A 12,265-nucleotide genomic window follows, 5' to 3' on the forward strand; every position below is an offset into this window, starting at 1 on the left:
ACAAGATGAATTCAAAAAGATGGTGGAGATCTCTGGTTTCACTGCATGCAGTTTTCCTTTTAGATACCTTGGGGTGCCAATATATTTTAAAAGGATAACGTACTAATGCTGATTGTGAGTGTCGACAAAATAATGGCTAGGATTAAAGTTTGGAGTTCTAGGAATTTATCTTTTGCTGGTAGAATCACACTAATTAACTCTGTGTTGATAAGTGTGCATACCTATTGGGCCCAGGTGTTTGTGTTTCCAAAGCATACCCTTAGAACTGTGGAATCTATTTGTAGACCCTTCCTATGGCAAGGTACTTACTTCAGTTCCAAACCTGGGTACATAGTTTGGAAAAAAGTATGTTCAGCCAAGAAAGAAGGTGGGCTAGGAATTAGAAATGTTCAGATTTGGAACATTGCAGCTTTGGGGAAGTATGTGTGGGCAATAGCCAGAAAACAAGATATTATGTGGGTAAGATGGGTCAATGCCATCTATGTCAAGGGGGAGAACTGGTGGGAATATCAACCAAAGGCTGATAGTGGGTGGTACTGGAAGAAAATATGTGCAGTTAAGGAGCAATTGAAGCAGTACTATGATGAAAGAAGCTTAGCTCAGTTGCCTAAGTATTATGTGAAGCAAGTGTACCAGAAAATGGTGGTGCATCGTCAGAAGCTCCCATGGTGCCATGCTGTCTGGAGAAGATCTGCTATTCTTAAGAATTGGGTTATATGTTGGCTCATGGTTCATGGCAGGTTACAGACAAGGACCAGGTTAAAGAAAATGGGGATTTGTGACACTTCAGTGTGTCTGATCTGTGACAGTCATGAGGAAACACATCCTCATCTCTTCTTCGAATGTTGCTACAACAAGTCTTGTCTAATGGAAGTTAAGAAGTGGCTTGGAATTCCTGGCCACAATGTTCATTACATGGGTTTGATTAGGTGGATACAGTGGAAAAGCAAGGGGAGCAAATTTCAGAAGAATGTGATGTACACTGCTGTGAATGCTGTAGTGTATGCTATATGGAGGGTCGGGAATGAAGCTCTATGGAATAACAAAGTGCCTACAATGCTGCATACTTTCCAGTTTGTGAAACAAAGTGTTATAAATAGAATACAAATATAGGTATACCAAAGATTCACCATTCTCTATCTCCCTAAAAAAAATATTCTTTCTCTCCTCGCAAAATGCCAGTAATGTCCAATTGCAGCTTCTTCCTCGATCTCGATCTCTATCTAATCCAGAATCGTCCTTGATGCTTTGCTCGACCTCTCCATTGATGAACTTGTCAATTATTTCCTTGCTCAAGGTGATGGATTTTTGTTTGTTTTGGTTTCCTCAATTTTATTGTTCTATTTTTCGGAGATTAGGGTTTTATGGTGTTGAAATTGAATTGATTTTGAGACAGTTTCAAGTTCTTTCTAGTTTCTCTATCTAATTTCTAATTTATATACGTGTTATGATAAAATTTGTGTGAACTTAATATGATTTTAATGAAATTGTTGGCATGAATCGATTGTCTCAACCCTTGAGTTCAACAACACTACCTCCACCAGAGTAGAAGCCACCCAGATCCTCTCCTTCCCCACCATCTCCAATTCCCTCCAATTTGTGTGCCATGCCTGTTTATTCTGGTATATTGTTGATTTTTTTACTTTATTCTGATTAAATATGGATTTTGATTTGTTGATGCTTTGATTATAGTGTTTAATTTTTCACTGCAGTTCGAGTTCTTTTATGGATATAATTAAAATTGAAGAAACTGTAAGGTACCTTCGTATTTTTAAATAAAGCTAAAAACTTATAATCATGGAATTGGTAAGAGGAGTTTCCTACATAACTGTTAATGAGCCAATTTATTTTACTTTTTTCCATCGTTAATGACTAATTCTCTGACTAGTAGGAATTTCATTGATGTGTGATTTACCGAGAATAAATTGGCTAATCTTAGGCATGTGAACTTGGGACATTCGTCTCTTGAAACTGTGTAAAATAATGTGGAAAGGATGGAGTGTCTTCTAGTATGTTGATATTAATTACCACTTCAATGATTTTTTTTTTTTTGTTCTACTACGAGGAGTTCCCACCGCCTTAGGCGAGTGGACTAATCTCCCGCGGGAGTTTGCATGGGTACCTCGATGGGCAGCATCCCTCCCAGTTGAGATTTTTTCCATTCCCAATGCTCGAACCCGAGACCTTGGTTAAGGAGCAAGAGGCCCTTAACCACTCATGCCAACCTCAATTGGTACCACTTCAATGATTATAGGTACATCAAGATGATTATCTGGAAAATGTAAAGCTTGAGCTTGTTGCTCTTGTTGCCAAACAACCAACATTCTACCAGCTTCGTTCTGTTGAGAAACTTGGATACATAACTGTATTTATGAAGACGTAAGGTTTGGTTATGGGCTCTAGTTTTTAAATTTGTAATTTTAATTGCTTAGTTGAGTTTTAAGCCTTTGATTTTCTTGATATGATATGTTTAAATCATTGGTTATGTTTGATGTTCCTGCTTGTGCACATTTAACATATGGTGTATGGTGTATTGTTGTCTATTGATAATTGGAGTTCTTTTGAGTTGCGAATCCTATGGCATGTGTGTTTGGACCTTGTTTTGTCTGGCCATACACAACACTTCCTCCAAGGGTGCCTCCTTGTTTCCATTAAGCTAGTTTTTCCTTAGACTCTTTTGCCCTGCTTTATGCAGACGCCACTATTTCTCCATGGAAGTCTACTGCGAGCTCTTTTTCATACATGTATGTCATTGGTATTACTGATATGTATCACCCGTAAGATTTAAATGGCGTGGATAAGTATCATTGATCATGGTTTTGTAGTCTTGTAGACATTGGTAGGACATCTAATTGCATTATCAATTGGCTTATTTTAGTTCATGTTCTTTTTAGACCTGGTCTTATTGCCTCCGCTTTTCTACATTTACTTGAATATATCATTAGGGATTTTATTCACACATAGCCACTCTCGTCTTAACTGGACTTCATTGAATAACAGTCAAGTGTAAAGAGTAAAGATAATTTATTTTTGTTCATCCCCTTTTGTCGTGTTTAAGTTAATGTTCGCTCTAATAACTCGTTGTTTCTGACTGACAATAGTTTTAGAGCTGATAATGTTGTTTAAATCCAGACCCCAGAGTGGTACCTTTGTCCCTGCTCACTATTAACTAGATATTTTATTTTATTTTGCGTAGATACAAGTTATATCTTATTATTGCTCACTTTGTTAAGTTTATAATCTGAAACATGTCTTATTTGCCTCTTCACAGGTGTTTAATGGACACAATGGTGTGATTGATAAAGCAGTCCAGTTCCCATCACATGCCCCTGTAGGTGGCCTACTAGATCTACCCTTTGATCCATCTACTGTAGGCCCGGCCCTAGGCATAGGCGAGGAGTGCCATGGCCTAGGGCCCAGGCTCGGAGGGGGCCCAAAAAAGTTTAGTTCTGCTGTTTGTATCAAGTTAAAGCAAAAAAATGTATACAAATACACTAGAATTGCAGCGTGGCACAGTGGTAAAGTAGAATGTCTAACTACCGCGGGAGATCCATGGTTCGATTCACGTGCCTGTTGCCATCATTTCCTTTTTCATCCTTGTTTTGTTAATGATTGTCTTTAACTATTTTCCTTTAAATGTCTAAGATGAATTTATATTTTAGAATGAAAAAAGTTCATTATTCGTTTAATTTCTTGTTTGATATAAGGAGTATTTATTAAGATTATTAGTTGTATGGTTCCACATCTTAGAAAGCTATCTTGCAATAAAAAAAAGTCTCAAACAGTTTATATGCAAAAAAGAAAAATCAGAGACTGAAATTTAGTTTTTAATGACTCATGAGAGAGTTGGTTTTGATGGCAAGTGATAAGCATGAGAGGATTAATTGGTTTTAAAAAGTTGATTTTTCTGTTATATTGAAGTTTATATAAAACTTGTACGTGTTAATATAGAGGGCCTTAATATTTCATTTCGCCTAGGGCCCCAAAAATGTCAGGAATGGGGTGATCTGTTGGTATTGGTATTCGTTGCGCAGAGGTACTGCTTGAAATTTTCTTATGTTTCAATGAGATGATTGGATGTTTATCACATCGATATCTTTCATTTGTATGAGGTGTTAAAACAATTCAAAAGTTGTTTTCTGTATTTGTTCTTTTCTTGCAGATAAATTATGGTATGTGCACAAGCTATATTTTTCAGTACTCTATCGCTACCTCTGCTTGAAATGTAGCTATACTTTTATATGTGTTTGTGTGTGTATAGTATAGCTGCTAAATTGCTTCAGTCAAGTTCTCAATCTGTGCTTCATTACTTTGAATGAATATCTTCAATCTTTCTCCATTTGACCAGTTAGTGAAAGTTAGTGAAAGGTTCTGAGATGTCCATTTATTTCTCCATTTAACCAGCTTAGTGAAAGGTTGTGAGATGTTTATTTACTTTTCTATTTAGCTCGGTGTTCTGTGATTTGGAAACTGACGACTTTTAGTTTCCAGGCGTGAGTCTTTACTAGTTACAATGATTCAATGAAGTATAATTTCAATTGGAAGAAATGTTAACTATGGTGTTGCTGAAAATCCAGTAAACATTGGTAAGAAAATATATCGAAAGAGAGTTAAAGGACTAAAAAATTTGGGATGGCATCAAACGGTGGAACATTAGCCATATATGTGCAGAAATGGTGAGATAGGATGGTATATTGGTATTGATGAATGATGATAAACTATGGAGATTTTGGTGATGAATGATGATTCTTCTAATGTGCTGCCCCAGTATACCTTGTTTTTGTTCCATGCGAAGATGTGGCAGAGGGGCTAAGATGTTTTAGAAACACGAGGATTTACCTGTTAACGATTATAGAACTATGCATTTGCTTAAATACTAATTAAGTTATTTATTTACAGTTTTCTCAAAAAACCTATTCATCGGAAAATGTTGATGAGATTAGAGACATGTTGGTCGAGTATTTTCTCAAGCAAGAAGCAAATGAAGAAAACAAAGTTGATGGTACCAATTATTAGTAATTAAATTGGTGCGAATGATTAGATTTTAGAATTTTTTGTTTTACGTTTTTTGAAATTACGATGTCAAGCTTTTATGTTTTTGCAAGTTACAATTAATGTAAAGTTTTTGCGTTTTGAGTATTACTTTTGGGAAATATATTTTTTGGTGATAATATGGATTTTATGGAACTTTTATTGAATTATTACGAAATATTATAGGAGGAGGTGGTTTAATACAATTGGTGAATGCACCAACTACCGGTTTAGCATGTAAATTGCAGGTTTAAATACCGGCTTCTACCGGTTTTTTTTCTAAAAAATTATAAATGAAAAGAGACCTGTTATTCATAAAAAGGGCTCTCTAGGCATAATACTAAAAAATTCAAAGAGACCCCATATCTTACATATGGGGTCTGAGTTTATTAGAAAAAAAATTATTAAAAGAACCAAAGAGACCCCATATCTTATATATGGGGTCTAAGCTTATTCGAAAATAAATTAATAAAAAGTTCAAAGCACTAGTAGAAAAAACCTTTGTTGCAGCGGGCTTTTAGACCCCTGTTGCAGCGTACATCGTATGTTGTAACTGGGAGCCCTGCAACAAGTCTAAACTTGTTGCAACGTACATTGTTCGCTACGAAAAGTATGTAAAATTATGCCAAAATCATGACTTGTTACAGCGTACAAATGGGTGTACAGTGTAAAAGACATACCATGTTGCAGCGAACAACTATTTGTACGCTGCATCAGGTCATGATTTTGGCCTAATTTTACACCCTTGTTGCAGCATACATATATATATGTACGCTGTAACAAAGCACTTTTGCGGGAAAATTTTTATTTTTATTTAGCTATACCTAGAGTGTCTTGCACCAAATATAAAAACATGTCAACAACAATAATAGAATATCGCAGCATGTATAACAAATATAAAAACAATAAATGGTGTTTTGTATACTATATATCCCAAAACCAAAGTGCACGTACTACATTTAAGTATATGTACGTTCCAATTTCAACGTACACAAACATTTTAATATAAAAGATTGTTCTATAACATCTAAACCAACTCGATCAAGCGCGCTCAGGCTAATAATAAATACTTGCTGGTAAAAAACTTAGCCCATTGCTCACGAACCACATCGATTTCCTCACTAGCATAAGGCGCATTCCTCGGAGTATAGACCTTCAAAAACAAAAATTTGATGGGAGTATTAGATTAAATGTCATTTTAGTCTAAATACGACCTATAACGACCCAATGAGCCTTAAATGTGCATAAATATATTGGAATGAGTATTGAAAACTTTAAAACTAAGCATATTAATCATGTAATAAGTTTGAAATGAGTCCTTAGGTTCTTTAGTTCAAAGTGGGGAACGAAAATGTCATTTTAGTCTAAATATGACCTATAACGACCCAGTGAGCCTTAAATGTGAGTAAATAGATTGAAAGGAGTATTGAAAACTTAAAACTAAGCATATTAATCATGTAAAGGGTTTAAAATAAGTCTTTAGGTTCTTTAGTTCAAAGTTGGGAGCGAAAATGTCTCATTTTAGCCTAAATATGACCTATAACGACCAAACAAGTCTCAAATGTGCATAAACAGATTGGATTTAGTCTTGGAAAGTTAAAACAAATCATATGAATTATTGCTTACTAAAAAATGTCATCATTGACTTTTTTTGGCAAGGAATGAATAAACCTAAACGGGAACCGGGATACGGAACACAAAATTTTGATATTTTTAGGAATGAATAAACCTAAACGGGAACCGGGATACGGAACACAAATTTTTCACATTTTTTAGCAAGGAATGAATAAACCTTAAACAAGAACGGGGATACGGAACACAAAACTTTGACATTTTTTAGCTAGGAATGAATAAACCTAAACGGGAACCGGGATACGAAACACATAATTTTGACATTTTTTAGCAAGGAATGAATGAACCTTAAACGGGAACCGGGATACGGAACACAAAACTTTGACATTTTTTAGCTAGGAATGAATAAACCTAAACGGGAACCGGGATACGGAACACAAAATTTTGACATTTTTTAGCAAGGAATGCATAAACCTTAAACGGGAACCGGGATACGGAACACAAAACTTTGACATTTTTTAGCTAGGAATGAATAAACCTAAACGGGAACCGGGATACGGAACACAAAACCGTGACATTTTCTAGCAAGGAATGAATAAACCTAAACGGGAGCCGGGATAAGGAACACATAATTTTTCAGAAAATCTTAATTTTCAGAATACGAATTTTAATTTTTTTTTTTTTTTTTTTGAAAATGAGTTTCGAAGCTCTTTTTAAAACTAACCGTCACCTAAATGGGTTACGGTGATTTCCTGAAATGTCGCTGCCTGCTGGTGGGCCAACGGAATAACTTGCTATTTTTGGAGATAATAATTTGAAAAACCGTTACTCTTTCTATGGGAAAAAATAGAGTAAAGCTGACGGTTATTTGCAGTACACGAAGAGCGAGGTGGCCTGACAGTTTTCTGAATGAGAATAATTATGCGCCAGAATTTTATGGCGCGTGCATTGGTTGCGCTTGAATTTTTCAGCGCGTGCATTCTTCATATATATACGGGCAGCAGCGGCAATTTCTTTTCCATTTATACAAGGATTGAGGTGTAACCGGCCGAATAAGAGTGACGTTTGAAGAGATTTGAGCTTTTCGTGAAATAACCAGCAATGCCAGAATATTATAGCGCTTTGATCAGGAGCGCTTATTATTTCCCAGGGTTAGCTAGATGGGTGCGAGACATTAGTCATGTAGATCCGTGAAAAACTTTATCTTTGTCGTGATTAGGTGAGAACCAAACTGTAGCGCCAGAACTTCTTGCGCTGGCTTTGGTGTGCTGGAGTATTAATGGCGCATGTATGCCTAGCGCTAGAAATATCTAGCTCTGGTGTTTAACTTCAACTTTTCCAGAATTTTCCGGTTTTATTCTGAATCTTATATCTCATTCACGGTTTTATCTCTTTTAAGGATAGTGGTTGGAGTGCAACCTTTATATTTTCCTCAAGGATTAATTGTAGTGCAATGTAATCACTTTGAATATTCGTCTTGTACGGTTACTATTTTTGGCAGCTGCTTATGTATGGAAGCTACTATAAGTGGAAATTACTAAAAGCGGAAATATAGGCTCCGGGATCTCGTTAGCTATCTCGCTATTTGTTCTTCGTGATTTCGCATTTCCTCTTAACTCTTGCTGCCCATTTTTCTCGGATTTCACCGATGTCTGTACCAAATTCGTTCCCAAGTCACTGGATCTCTGGTATGCAAGAAATTCAGATTTTTCTTGAGTCTTTGGTTTAATTTCGAGTAAAATTCGTGTAGAAGTTTATGCTCAAATTGATTTGGGGTTTCTTGATTTTGCCCCAATTTCTTGCAATTGTTTGCTTGCATGCGATGTTTAAAACATGTATAAGTATCTTGCATGTTGATTTTCACAAGTTCGTTGATTTTGGGTAATTTTGGGCTTGCTCAAAATTAGCCCCCAAGTGTGCCTATTAATTGATGTCGTGACACAATGTAGGTGCTCTTGGCTTGTTGCTTGCGGTTTACATGGTCTGTGCATGAATTTTCGCTTTGGAGTTATTTTGATCACTTTGCAGGTACTTGTTTCGCTACTGATTTGAATTTAGCAGCATGTTTGTACGCAGGGAACAAAATTGTTTGACTCCGCCAAGTAAGACAAACTTGTTATGAATTTGAATACTTGGAACTTAGAAATAGTATGTGCTAATCGCTGGGTCGAGGTGTGATGCCTCTCTACTTTTAGAAATACTAATTTGTAGATTGTTCTTTCCGGCCATAGTTGCGGGAGATTTTTGGGACTACGAGTCCTACTCAGGTAAGTGTACGGATTTGCTTACTTTGTATCGTCTCGTTTTATACGAGATTTTAACTGTTCGTTTTGTCTTTTGTTCAATGTCGTAGATGAGAAGGGCGTTTAAAAGATGTGGCCTTGTGAGGGGGTCGAAAAAGCACGAGGCTAATGCGTAACCTCGTCCCTCGTGGGTGTGACGCTTCTTTGTTGTCAAATCAATTGTAATTGGATTTCCTGTGAGTTTACACCCAATTGACTAGTAATATAGGAGTCGCCATTCAGTTTTTAACGACAATGAGAAAAACTGATAAAACCCGGTTATCGTGACATAAAGGGAGTGCAATTATGTTTGACCACGACGGCCGTAGGTTCCCTTGTGATCCCTGGTGTGGGGATCTCTCAACATACACCCGCAAGGTAGAGATTGAGGGTTCGGGGGACTGCAACTACCGAGAGGAATACTCGCTCTTCGATAACTCCAGAGGCAGGATATCCTTACTAGCTCAGCATAAATAATTGAAAGGACATGCGTTAACTATTAAACTAATCTGAGTTAATTTTAACAATATGCAACATATAATACTAGATCGATCGCGATTATCTGATTTAGATTGTTTTAAGGGACCTAGCATGATAATCCAATTTCCCAACATATTATCTTTATTAGGCGTGATAGAACAATCAGATTTGATTAGTTTAACAGTTCATAAAAGGGCGAGGAAAGCAATTAAATCATGCGAAGGGACACATTACGACGCACCCTTGAGAGGTGCGTCATGGTTCTCAGAAGACTAAACACTTTGACTTTGCTATTTCTCCTTTTATTTAACGAATCTCAAACTACGGGACAGGATATGTTCTGTTCGATTTTTGGATCGATTGCGACAGAACGCGTGATCAATTTCGCAGCGTGAGGCTTAGGCTTAGGGGGTTAGAGTCAATACTCAGAATATGAATTGTGTGTTGTGTCCTTTTCACGTCAAACTTGGGGCCATATTTATAGAAAAGAGTTCGTGGAAAGATAGAATTGCAGAACTCTAATCCACGAGGAATTAGGAAAGAACACGTCCCAGGTATTTTCAGCGCCCAGGGCTGGGCGTTAAAGATTTCGGCGCCCAGCACTGGGCGTTGAAAATAGGATCCAGGCAATTTCAGCGCCCAGGGCTGGGCGTTAAAATTGATGTTTGGGCCGAGTTCTTCGTCAGATTTGGACTCTTAGAATCCGGAGTGTTTGAGACTTATTCGAGTCTTTTAGCGCGTATTAATTTTATGATGGAATGCATCTGGGCCCATTACGAACTCTAGGCTCGTTAGGATTTTAATTAATACGTAACTCTTATTTTCAAATCGTATTAGGAATAGGATTCTCTCGCAATTTCTATCTCATTTAGGATTTATGTTGGAGTGCAACACCTAATTCTGACAGGTTTCTATCTTTTATAACTTGCCACTTTTAACAACTACCCATTACGGCAGTTACTATTTTTAGCAGGTTTCCATAAATAGCAGCTTTCTATAAATAGCAGGTTTCGGGTAAAATGAAAAGGGGAATTGAGATTCGTTATTTTATAGGAGATTCGTTGTCAAGTGGAGATTCATGTTCTCATAATCGAACCTTCCCTTTCGGGAATGGGGAAAAAGTAGGTGTCTACAGTTAGCCCCCACTTTGACTGAGTCTTGGAGTAAGACGATGGTCAAAGTATTAGACGGAGTGCGTCACACAAGTCATGGTGACCTGTTTTTGCGAGGGTCTCACGAGCCCCCGAGTGATAACATTTGACTTAAGGGTCATCACTTGAAGTGTCGACATATCCCTCACGTGTCATTGGGATTTTTCAACGGATAGTATAGAAACTCCCTCACTTTGTCATTGGAAGTATCTAAAGAACCGTAGAAACTCCCTCACTTTGTCATTGGGAGTAGCTACAGATGTTTTCGAAATCAAAGCTATAAAGTGTAATTGGGCCTGGCCAAGCCCAACCACGAGGTAAAAAATGTTTTTAAAGATTCTCATTTTCAGGGCTAGCTAAACGAGAAAACCCCCTTGTTTTTATGGGACGTAAAACGAAGGAAAATCCAGCACATCGCTCTTTTTTGGAAAACAACGGAAAACCAATCCTTTAATTTTTTGGAAAAGGGAAAACCAGAAAAAGTTATCGCTGCAACGACTAAGGACCTGCGCGGTTAGTGGCGCAGACCCCGCCGACTAAAAATGGCGAGCCTGAACGCTAAGGGTGGACGCCCAGTCCGAAAGAAGTGGACGAATCTGTTTTGAAGTTTGTTTGCTTTTTTTGAAAATAAGGACCTAAGCGGCTTGTGACGTAGACCCCGCCGGCTAAAGATGGCGAGCCTGTCCGCTAAGGGTGGACACCCCGTCCGATAGAAGTGGACGAATCTATTTTGAAATTTGAAAATAAGGACCAACGCGGCTTGTGACGTAGACCCCGCCGGCTAAAGATGGCGAACCTGTCCGCTAAGGGTGGACACCCCGTCCGATAGAAGTGGACGAATCTATTTTGAAATTTGAAAATAAGGACCTACGCGGCTTGTGACGTAGACCCCGCCGGCTAAAGATGGCCAACCTGTCCGCTAAGGGTGGACACCCCGTCCGATAGAAGTGGACGAATCTATTTTGAAATTTGTTTGTGCTTTTTGAAAATAAGGACCGACGTGGTTTGTGACGTAGACCCCGCCGCCTAAAGATGGCGAGCCTATTTTGAAGAGTTTATTTTTCGAAAACTGAGGACCTGCGCGGCTAGTGATGCAGACCCCGCCCGCTGAAGGTGGGCGAGCCCTGTCCGCTAAGGGTGGACGCCCCGCTCGCTGGAGGTGAGCGAACCTGAATTCGTCTTTTTAATTTGGGATTCGCGTGCCGCGGTCTTGCCTGGTTGAGGTGGACAAGTCCCTATCGTGATTTCTTTTGAGAATTTCTTTTGTTCATTCTTGTAAGAGCGAATTCTTTCGAGGGATGCTCGGATTTAGTTGTAACTTGAATGTGGGTTGACAACGTGCTTAGACGGACCATTGTCTTGTGGCCATCATCTTTTCATGGTTTTGAGCTAGTCTTTTCGGCTCAATTTTGCCACTACTTGGGTCCTTGATTAGGGGACTATGTATAAGTATCAACGGCGACCTTTGTCTTGAGGTCGTAATCCAGTTTTATTTTTTTATTTTTTTTAAGACATCCAAACATGGGACTTCGTACAGCGTAGTCTGGGAATATTGTTTTAACTTTGCATAATATATATTTTCTTTCGAGCCCCCAAGCACTCGTGCTTGACGGTCATTTCTTGTCAAAGAGGTTCCTTGGGGATACGCATTCTGTAATGTCCTTGATCGTGTTTGGGATTGTGCTCGTAAGTGCGAGCGATCTTTGTAGTGGTGTGCTACTCTTAACAAAGCCGTGAGGTGCGACTTTC

General features: G+C 38.2%; 1 protein-coding gene across 3 annotated transcripts; it reads left to right on the forward strand.

Moving 5' to 3' along the window:
- LOC110796206 (uncharacterized) lies at window positions 1-3,689 on the forward strand. Of its 3 annotated transcripts, none has more exons than XM_056826535.1 (2): window positions 1-2,384; window positions 3,272-3,689. In XM_056826535.1, exon 1 carries the CDS (start codon window positions 106-108, stop codon window positions 1,111-1,113), a length of 1,008 nt encoding a protein of 335 aa, XP_056682513.1. In that variant the 5' UTR covers window positions 1-105; the 3' UTR covers window positions 1,114-2,384; window positions 3,272-3,689. The 3 variants fall into 3 exon arrangements, with proteins under 3 accessions (XP_056682513.1, XP_056682512.1, XP_021856929.2); XM_056826534.1 differs by having other exon boundaries at window positions 1-2,379; XM_022001237.2 differs by having other exon boundaries at window positions 1-1,297.
- Window positions 3,690-12,265: the final 8,576 nt, after the last annotated feature.

The sequence above is a fragment of the Spinacia oleracea genome, chromosome 4, assembly GCF_020520425.1.
Source record: "Spinacia oleracea cultivar Varoflay chromosome 4, BTI_SOV_V1, whole genome shotgun sequence".
NCBI lineage: Eukaryota > Viridiplantae > Streptophyta > Magnoliopsida > Caryophyllales > Amaranthaceae > Spinacia > Spinacia oleracea.

Bases quoted from the DNA above. Each gene is read 5' to 3' on its own strand.
- LOC110796206 (XM_056826535.1), top strand. From the start codon at position 106: ATGCTGATTGTGAGTGTCGACAAAATAATGGCTAGGATTAAAGTTTGG.